At 40.6% G+C, this 10,695-nt stretch overlaps 1 protein-coding gene across 1 annotated transcript in view; it reads right to left on the bottom strand.

The window, feature by feature from the left end:
- Positions 1-3,372: 3,372 nt before the first annotated feature.
- LOC112141550 (RAS guanyl-releasing protein 2) overlaps positions 3,373-10,695 on the bottom strand; it is a 47,360-nt gene continuing 40,037 nt past the window's right edge. Inside the window, exons 14-17 of the mRNA XM_024264708.2 lie at positions 10,057-10,093; positions 5,475-5,633; positions 5,046-5,108; positions 3,373-4,656 (exon numbers count right to left, since the gene is read on the bottom strand). Coding sequence (XP_024120476.1) covers positions 5,050-5,108; positions 5,475-5,633; positions 10,057-10,093 — 255 coding nt within the window. The 3' untranslated portion in view covers positions 3,373-4,656; positions 5,046-5,049. The remainder of the gene's footprint in view (positions 4,657-5,045; positions 5,109-5,474; positions 5,634-10,056; positions 10,094-10,695) is intronic.

The following is a 10,695-nucleotide window of genomic DNA, read 5'->3' on the forward strand; positions in this document are numbered from 1 at the left end:
TTCATCTCAGTGCAGCTCTGAACAGCTAGTAACCAATGTTGTGCAGCATAAGATAAAATGTGCTTTTAACTCCTAAAAGATCAAACTCTTTACCAAAGTTTTTCTTTCCATATAAATCTGTTCATTCTGGAGGTAGAGTTGAACAAACAAGACGTCTTCAGGTCAACAGGATGTAAAAACCTACACAGTTTATCATGTAGATCAGAGGTGTTGAACTCAATCGCACAAAGGGCTAAAATCCAAAACCCACCTTAGGGCGCGGGCTGAACAGGATTAACATTTATTGAACACTCTAAAACTACTTTTTTTAAACTTTAAAACTGTAACTTTTTAACATAATTATAAATAAAAAGACAGGAATATTATTTCACAATACATAAATGTAAACCTTAAATAACTTTCAATATTTTACTCTCCATAAAAATATGTTTTGTCAAAATTATACAAATTAGAAATGAGCGCAAGATAACATCGGGTCATTAATAACAATAAAATAAAATGATCTGGAGGGCCACATATAGTAATCAAGCCCGCTGAGCCTTGACTTTGATCTATGTATACCTCAGCCATCAATTTATACATTTATCCAATCTGAACTATAAAAATGGCAATTAAGTAATCTTTAGTTTAAAAATGCTATTTTATACAGTTATTAACTGTTTTGTTCTTTTTCTCCTCTTTATCCTCAGCAGTCTTACTCTGCTGGGTTTTGTTATTTTAGTTTGAGGTTGGATCTTGGTAGTCTTAGTTTGTGGGCTTTGTATATTTGTTTTCTTTAGGTAGTTTTTGTTAGGGGGAACTGCTGACTCTGACAGTCGACATGGCTGGATCAGCAGTCTCCATGAATTATTTTATGTTAAGGATCCACCATGGAGAGATAAAAGAACCACATGTTGATCTGGAGCTGCAGGCTGCTGGTCTAACTGCGTTCGTTTTTTCGTATTTCTAAACGCCAGATATGACGTTACCGGTTTCACAAAGTCAAACTCAAATCAATAAAAACATTTCCTGATGTTTATTTTTGACTCCACTGTTTTCTGATGATGAAAATGTAGATGGTTTATTTAAAAAAAACATTTAATCACGTTTTTTGTTCGAAATTGTTCGACCACAATGCATTGTGGTCTATATTCACTGTCAGCATCGATGCATGCTAGTTTTTTCCCGGATTTCTGGGATTTTTGTAGAGCACTCAATTTTGGGTTTAGTAGGTTCAGACAGCACTAGAAAATGTCAAACGCACTTTTTAGTGAATAGGGAGGAATTTGGACACAGCTAGTCTTGTTCTTGCCTGATTGGCCGTTTTCGTCTTTGGCCAAACTTTCTATGCTTCTGTATGCAAACAAAAACATTTGAATCACGGAGCTGACAAATCACACGGCTGATGATCTGCTGTGTGCTACCATGATCGATAGGCCAAGTTATGAACCCAAATCACCTCTGCAGTTCATCAGCTCATTGTTGGCCAACACCGTCCCACATGAGAGCGCTCAGCAGTATCACAGCACTGAGATATGAGAGCCGCTGAAAACGGCCGGATCAATGTCGTCTCATCGAACTGAACACTGAAAGTGAGGCCAAAGCAATCACGGACCCAGACCGGCTTCTGCTGTGAGGCTAATTAGATGTGGCATTGACTCTAAGGCTCATTCAGGGCTGGTTATTAATGTCTATAGCAGACAGGCAGAGGGCAGTGGATCACGGTCAATCGAAGAGCTGCAGAAAAAGTCACAGAATTTTAACTCTTTATTTTGGACCTAGTGTTCCCCAAATCCCTAAAACGTCGTTATAAACAGTATTTCAGGGTGCTGGAGGCAAAACAAGCAGAAACTAGAGAAGTTGCATCGGAAGCAGTAATGCTAGTGTGAATGGTTTTTGCTGAAAGTAGTCGCTAAAGATGCTGAAGCTTTTTGCTGAAAATTGTGACACAATTTACCTTAATTCCTGAGGAGATTTGGTAAAAAAGTATATTTATTATATGTCAAAACTCCACGCTGAAATAAGACATCTCCACACACTTATCAAACATTCCTCATGGACATTTCTGACCCCCGAAAGTACAATTCAGACCCCCACAATCGCTTCCTGCTCCTGCGCGCTCGTGTTTAACCCTCCGCGACTGTCTACTTCTACGTGCGTGAGCTGGTCGCTAGAGCACGAGTGATGCGTGCACGCTCGCAGAATCTCAGTGAGCGCACGCACGACATTTTGGTCATGTTCGCTCTCATGGACACTGGCTCTGCTTGGCAGAAGCTTTCTGCACTGGATGAAAAATGACTTTTGACAATTGGGGCGGAGACAGAGGGCTGCACTGTCTGTCTTCTGATTGGTCTATTAAAAAGCTTACTGTTTCAATGTAGCTTACTGGTAAACAAGCTGACAGAAAGATTCATCACTGGCTAAGTAAATGTGGCAGCATTTAAAGTCTATTGTGGTGAATTAAAAAAACTTCATGTTGAGCAATACTCTAACATTCTTTAATACATGTAAACACAGCACGATCAGAAGTGTTTTTGATGAGTATGGATCGGTAACCATCATTCTTCGGCCGTGGGGGTGGGATGAGAGACGTGGACGAGGAGGTTCTCCGTATTCATGGAGGTCTCCGGTCTCTAACCAGACTAACATGTGTTTAAAGTCTTAGCTGTTCTTTAAAGTCATGGTCCCTACAATGTTTCGTCATGGCAGGAAGTCACATTCCCCCCTTGCAAACCTAAACTTCCTGTTTACATGGGTTAAAATGTGTCGTCATCCTCAAAATAGACCAATCAGAAGAAAGCCAGTGCAGCCCTCTGTCTCCGCCCCCAAGTGTCAAAAGTCATTTTATCATCTGCGTGCAGAAAGTTTCTACGTGAGCAGAGCCAGGATCTGTGCGAGTGCCCATGACCAAAATGTTGCGTGCATTCACTGAGATTCTGCATCAATCGTGCGTGGAAGTAGACAGTCTCTCGTGCACGAGGACTTTTTCTGCTCGCGGAGGATTAAACACGAGCATGCAGGAGCAGAAAGCGCTCGTGGGTCTGAATTGTCCACGAGGAATGTTTGTGTCTTATTTCTGCGTGGAGTTTTGACATAAAAAAAGGCCATATGATTATTTTAGAAATGTGGGCGTGGTCAACAAAAATCATTGGCTGCCAAGGAACTCTAATATTTGACTTTTGTTAATTCTTCCAAAGAATACATGGACTTGTTTGGGAGCTCCAGGTGACCAAAACATAAAATGGTTGCTATGGAGATAAAACTAACAGAAAAGCCACCATTTTGGAAGAAGCTTTTTTTTCCATGAATGTGTGTGCATCTCCGCTCAGGGAGTAGAGGTAGAAGGGGAGAGTGAGGGGCGTGAAGCAGTCAGTGAGAGGTCAAAAGCCGGCGGATGCTTTACTTTTGTTTTATTCCTTCTAATACACTGTTAATAAAAGTTACATCTTTTACTGTTCACATGGAACAGCTTCTTGTAAAAAAAAAAAAAAAAAGAAAAAAAAAACTACTTTCCGTTCAGTGTTATTCTTTAATCACAACAAACTTTCACAGCAACATAAATCTATAGGGTGCCTGCTGCATTTAATACTGACATGATTTAGGAGCCACAAAAAAAAAAAAAAACATCCTGGTAGAAAGAAAAGCAAACACAGTCTATCAGAACAGCCACTTTCACAGCACAGATAAACACCTGCAACGTGAGGAGCTCATTCAGCAGAAGTCTGAATTCATGTCTCCACGGGGACAAAGAAACCAACATGTCTGCAGTAATGGCTCCTAAATGAAGGAGGAGTCAGGCGTGCCGTAGGAAACAGAGAAGCTCAGTCAACACAGGAGGCGTGCAGTAACAGAATAATTGTATTCTCAGGCTTTTTGAAGCTTCTGTCAAAAAAAACAAACAAACTTTCTGACTTTTTCAGTTTTTGGTTCTTTTGATTAGTCTAAACTTGTTTCACAAACCAAATATGGAAGGAGTGCTGTCAGCAGACCCATCAGGAGAGTGGGCTCCTCATCCGACAGACAGCAGCGGTTTCCACATGTACAGCAGCTGCTGACAACACCAGCGCATTATCCACCAGACAGCTACTGATACTCTGGTAAACAAGACACACAACATTGTTCAAAGTCGCCTCTAATGGCAGCTGTCTGCATGGCCGCCTCGGCTCGCTCTTTTGTCTGTAAAATAATCGCAGTTGTCATTACACTTGAGGCAGCGAAACACAAAACGACTTTTTATCTGACACAATAATTGGTCATCAGTCCACTGGAATGCATTCAGAACAATATGATTAGCCAAAGTAAACAAAGCAGTAGGCGACAATAGCTTAGTCTGGTTTTCATTCTCGTTAATTGTAATAACACCACCTCTTTTACAAAAACTATCAATCTGCAGCAAACTACACTGACTTCACTGAGAAAATACAATTTTATGGATTTCTTTTGTTTATACTTTAAATATACAGTGATGTTCTGCAGAAACTGAATGGAAATGCAGAGGCTGACAGTGTTGGTGCAGGAGTCGTCCACTGGGGGGCAGCATTGTGTTCAGTCTCAGGGCTCAAGAGTCTCTCAGGCTCCAGTCTGGTGCTGGCCTCCAGTGAACCAGCCACTCGGTAAAGATGACCTCCAGGAGGGTTGCTGCTCCACATCTCAGAACCGCTCTGCATCCAGAGGCTCCTGCAGGGATGAGGAGATAGTCATGAGGCTGAAGCAGAAGCATGCTGGTGAGTGACTGAAGCATACGAGAACATCTGCTGAAAACATTTCTGTCACCTTCTGTATCAGCTGATAAGGATGTAACGAATCTTCATGAATCAGTTAAAAACGATTCAGACTCGTCAACATGTTCGTCTATGCAGAAAACGTTAAAACTGTGAATTGAATCATGGCTTGACCGAATCGTTAAATCCCTACCAGATAAGCATTTTCTACAATCAGGACAAGTTCATTAAAGCAGCATCTTTGGGTTTTACCACAGTCAATCACCTCCAGGGTTTGCTCGTGTGTTTTGAAGGAAGAGCCAAAATAGAAGATTCTTTTTCTAAAGGCAGTGGGAGCCCTCTCACCTGGTTATAGGTGGACATCAAATACTCCTTCCTCCACCGTCTCCAAGTCCTCCTCGGCAATAACTGTGAGAGACGCATCAACAAGCAGTCAGGTGTAAATGCACTCACTTTCTGAACAACAGGTTGCTGCTTCTATCCACGTTTGACAGCAAAACTATCTGCACATTAAATTTTCCAGCTTCACGAAGGAGCAGCCAGACGCTGCGCTGTGGTTGGTCAGCCGCATTTCCACTTTACTCTGAAAATATGCTTCCAGCTTCAGTTTCTACTTCTGTCAAAGGAAAACCATTAAAAACCGGCTGCAGGTAGCAGGCGGTTGCTATAGCAACACAGTGATGGTTTCTGCATGTTCCGAGACATAACAATATAAATATTGACTGCCGGTGTAAACGTGGGGCCATAACAGTCTGTGTGGGGGGGGCTCCTCACCTGTGCCCTGCAGGGTGGGAGGAGTGTTGGCAGGCGGGGGGAAGCTGTAGGAGCGGGCCTGCAGAGCCGGCGGCGTCTCGTGGCTGATGCTCTTCGTCCTCTTCCTGCACTCCACAGCCAGACGGCTCCGGCAGGCCTTGTGGCAGTTCACCCCGCAGGCTGTCGGGTGGGGGTGAGACGACCGCCGGGACGGGGAGAGAGACGGGGCAGAGGGGGGTGACAGGAGAAGAGAGGGTCAGACAGAACCAGCGCTGACAGAGACACGAGGAGAGCTGGAGGGGAGGGAGCGCTCTGGGGTCGCTGCATGCAGACACATGGAGGATGGCACACCGTCAGGCCAACTGTACCCAACAACAACCTGGTCAGCCCGGGGGGTCTGAGAGGACCACAATGTGGTAATCCAGCACCGCAGCAAGAAAACAGTGAATGTTTCTGTACATTTTCCTTCCATCTTTACATTTATCACAGAAATGAACAGATACATATGCAGAAAGCTCATTTAAAGTCATCTTTTGATCTATTTTCAAAGTATTTGCAGTGGTTTTTAGTTTTGATTAAGCTGTTTTAGCCTAAATTTAAAAAAAAAGAACTGTTTTCTGTAGAGCAGCAAGAGTTCATTAACATTTAATTTTGAGTTGTGGGTAAGTAAGCCTGTCCCTTTCCCATAATGAAGGGGTCTGCAACCTGCGGCTCCAGAACCACGTCTGGCTCTCTAGCTAAAGAAAAATACTAAGCTTTTAGTTTAAAAAAGTAATTGTGAAGTATTTTTCAAACAAGTAAAGTAGCTTATCACTCTGCAAGCCTCCAAAGCACAGTAAACATAGTAGTCAACAAATGAGAGCTAAACATTTTTGACAAATCTTCAGTATTTTAAGTGTGTCTCCTGGTTCCAAAAATACAATTAATTCACCGTGATTTAACTACCACTAGATTTGCTCCTTCGAGATGATCCTATGTGACACAGGAAGTCTTTTATTTTGAAAGGAAGTCTTGTGAACCTTTGTTAAAGTTATACACTTTTTCATATTGGTGGAAAAAAAAATCTGTTTTCTCTTTAAATTTGTTTTTTTTAATGCCAAAAAATAGTTTATTTATATTTCTCAAAAAAATAAATACATAAAATAACAACATAAATACAAATCTTATTTTTCTAAATCAGGGGTGTCAAACTCAATCGCACAACGGGCCAAAATCCAAAACACACCTTAGATCGCGGGCCGAACAGAGAATGTCCATTTTCAGACATTAATGGAGGACGTGGAGGCGTGTCCAATGCGATCGGATACCTCGTCAGGCCTCATCCTGACTTATTTCAGGACACCCTGTAAACAGGCTCCTTGAGCTGTCGGCTAAATTTTGGGGGTTTAAAAAAACGAAAAATCTGTGCAACATGGCTGTGTGTCACCTACTTTACCCTTGTGTGGTGCAAAAGTGTCGCCCACAGCATTCCCGAAGAAAAAATGTGCTCTGCAGGTTCACCCAGTGGTCTAACATCTTGATATGTGTATCTGAAACATCCGCTTCGCTCTTCGTTATTTTTGGTAAAATTTTACTAATTTGTTGTCTTTCCGTTCCTGCTTGATTGCATTTTCCAGTCCTGTAAAGGGATTTTCATGCTTCTTCCGAGCATGCAGCTGACGGAGCTGATGCTCAGAGCTGTGGGCTTCCTGCGGTGCTCAGGGTGATTCATTTCAGTGACTTCCCCGGAGCTGCGCCGGCCGGCCTGAGAGTGGTAATGGGGATGAATGGCTGTGGGGCTCTCTCATTGACTTCCTCTGGTCTCATTAATGAAACAAGCCTGAACACTTCCAGCCACACTGCAGTCCTCTGGAGTGGAGAGGACATAAAACAGTGTGTGTTTGGGAGGGGGGTGGGGGTCCAGTGGGGGGTCCAGGGTTGTATGTACAGAAATGTTTCATCTGTTTTTGTTTCAACTATCAGAATCCACTTTTTCATTAAGAGATTTCACCTCTATTTTGAATCAGAATACATTTGTGCTAATGGCCAAATTAGTATAATCAGACTGAGCTTTCTCTTTTCTAAACCCAAGCTGCATATTGTGAAGAGCAGGTAATGGACCCGCATGGACCAGAGGAGCACTAATTACTCTGGCTGCTATGCAACTGGACTGCCTGACAATAGCTTGCCTGCTATTTAATGAGCACCGGCAAGCCTTCCTGAGAGCCTGGATGAATGAGGAGCCACAACTGCTAATTCAAGTGCTTGTTTTTCAAGATGTTGACAGAAATGTCTCTAAATAGCATCGCATGAGGCAGGACAGAGACGGGAATTTTGATTTATAGAGATGACTTCATTCAATCTTTAAATTGTATCCAGTTTTATTGTCCAATTTCTATTCAAATTAGAAAAGTTGCAATACCTGCAATAATGTTAGTGTGAATGCTTTTTGCTGAAAAAACTTACCGTAATTGCTGAAGGGACTTGCTGAAAATGCTAAAGCTACTTGCATACTACTAAAAACTGCTAAAGAGTTTGAAGTTTCAGATATTGCATTAAATGCACAAAGAATTTAAATAATTTCTTGAAAAATTGAAAAAAAAAACTTCTGTAAAAAGTAAAAATGCGTAAAGGTGTGAGCCCAAAACCTCAGTGGATTATTAGCCAATTAGCCAAAAAAGGGAGTGTTTTGCTCAAAAGTTAGCTTACCTCCAAAACAGCCCCAAAATCCTGAGTAGGTGTCAAATTAGCCAAAAAAAAGAAAGAAATGCTGGCACGTTGCTAAAACCCTTAGTAAAGACCAAATTAGCCAAAAAGCGAGCACGTTGCTGAAATATTAGCTTAACTCTATATTAGCCTTAAAAACCTTAGTATACGTCAAATTAATCAAAAAAATGTAGCACTTTGCTAAAATCTTAGCCTAAAGGCTAACCAAACTAAATCAACTTTTTGTGGTTGTTGACCTCTGTAAATGGGGTTTTAAAAGTCCTGTCTGTTGGTCGTTGCCAAATTTTTGAAAAATGTTAATAAATTTGTTTAATTCTTGAAAATATAGTCAAAAACCGTCAGTGTGCTGCCCCCTACAGGTTGAATTGATGTATTACAGTTGAATTTTGTGATTGGTCAAACCAACAGAAGTCTGACGTCATGATCTGCAGCTCCAGTAATGGCTAGCACATTGCTTAAATATTAGTTTAACTCAGAATTAGCACCAAAAAACCTCATTGGATGTGAAATTATCCAAAAACTTCAGCATGTTGCTAAAATACTAGCTTAACTCAAAATTTGCCCAAAAACCTAAAATATGTTATCTGCTAGAATTATCGTGTTAACGTGAAAAAAGTTATACAGTACGTTAAAAATTTAGCGTTTAAGTGTCACCTGATGCCTCAGGTGTAATGTTTTCAGTAAAATGACTTGCTGTATGGACGGATAATTCTCCTACTCTGTGATTTTCTTGGTTAACATTATTTGATGCTTACCTCTACTTCAGTATAGAAAACTGCCTTTTTGGTAGTAAAGCAGAAACAGTTTACCTATTTATAAGGTGAGAAAATGCCTAATTCAAACAAGTATTAATACTTCCTGATGCTAACATGGTTGACTGTCCTTCAGGAAAACACTGATTCACATTATGAGCATCCCTCATAGTTAATGTCAAAAGCTGCCTTTTCCCAGAGGAAATGAGCAGAGCTGTGGGTCTGCGTAGAGCTAATGGTCTGCAGGATGGACGGGGGAGCTGGTGGAGCTTTCTGACCTGTGAGTGTACATTTCTAAATGAGCCAGCTTCTTCAAACACTGATCCAGCCCGGGGACTGGGAGGGCAAATACCTGTCCGGGTGAGCTGGAGTCTGTCCAGCTGGCTCTTTGAGGACGAGGCTGAACCATTTCTGCCTGACTTTGATGTTCCGCATGCTGATGAGATGAAGTGTGTTTGTTTAGGACTGTTGGAACTGATCAGGAAACCAAGGAAGCCTTAAAGCAGGTGTCAAAGCCCTCCAGATCTTTTTATTTTATTGTTATTAATGACCCGATGTTATCTTGGGCTTATTTTTAAATTTAGGCTTTTTTCAGTTTTTTAGGATATTTTGAAGTTCAGCTGTCAGCTACATGCTCGGTGTTTTAGCTAACTTAAGCTTTTTCCTTTTCTTAGACTAATTTAGCATTTAGCTAATATTTTAGGTGCTATGAACTTCAGCGTTTACATCTATAAGCTTCAGCGTTTTTGTTATTAGCTTCAGTGACTTCACCCATCAACTTCAGCATTTCCAGCGGTTAGCTTAAGCGTTTTCAGCTATCAGCTTCAGTGTTTTCAGTTGTTAGCTTCAGAGTATTCAGTCATCAACCTCAGCATTTCCAACTATCAGCTTCAGTGTTTTTATTGCAGGTAATGCTACATATCTAGTTCATAATTATGTTTAAAAGTTACGGTTTTAAAGTTTTAAAAACATAGTTTTAAAGTGTTCAATAAATGTTTATCCTGTTCAGCCTAAGGTGTGTTTTGGATTTTGGCCCTCTGTGTGATTGAGTTTGACACTCCTGCCTTACAGGATCTTTCTCTTACTATAAACTCTGATAGGAAACAAGAAAAGTGACATAAACTTTTGAGGAAGTGTATTCTCACCTTTGCACTTGTATCCTTGCTTATAAAAGCCCCAAATCTGCAAAAAACAAGGGAGACAAAGTTGTTGTTTATTTCATTGAGTTCTTTTAAATGAAAAAGAATGAGGGAAATATTTAAAAATCATCACCATTACAGCAAATGCAGAATATATACTTTATGCTATTTTTAAATGACTGACAGGTTACAAACCCACTCCAATGAAACTGATGTTTTTAACATCTTCTTTACAGTCTTTCTTTTTGTATGATGGAAGACAAAAATAAATAAAAAAAAGTTTACATTTGCGTTCTTTATTCAAATCGTGGTCATTCAATCAGTTAATTTATGTAACTCTTATAAAAAGGATGCAGGTGCCTAAACAATCATCTCTATTCGGACATTCCCGGGCCAAGGACACATTCCCTAAACCAGGGGTCTGCAGCCTTTGTCAGTTAAAGAGCCAAAGGGCCTGTTTGGTACTGGTCAAAACCTTGTAGGAGACACAAAGCTTTATTTTTTTTAACCCTTTTAGAAAAAATTTATACTATTTTGCATCATTAGATTGTCATTTATATAATTAATCTGAATTAAATTTATTTTTGGTCGCAAATAAATACATAAAGATAAATGGGAATTTCCTCAAAGTGTAAAGTTTTTTTT

The sequence above is a fragment of the Oryzias melastigma genome, unplaced genomic scaffold (genome assembly GCF_002922805.2).
Source record: "Oryzias melastigma strain HK-1 unplaced genomic scaffold, ASM292280v2 sc00346, whole genome shotgun sequence".
In the NCBI taxonomy this organism is placed as follows: Eukaryota; Metazoa; Chordata; class Actinopteri; order Beloniformes; family Adrianichthyidae; genus Oryzias; species Oryzias melastigma.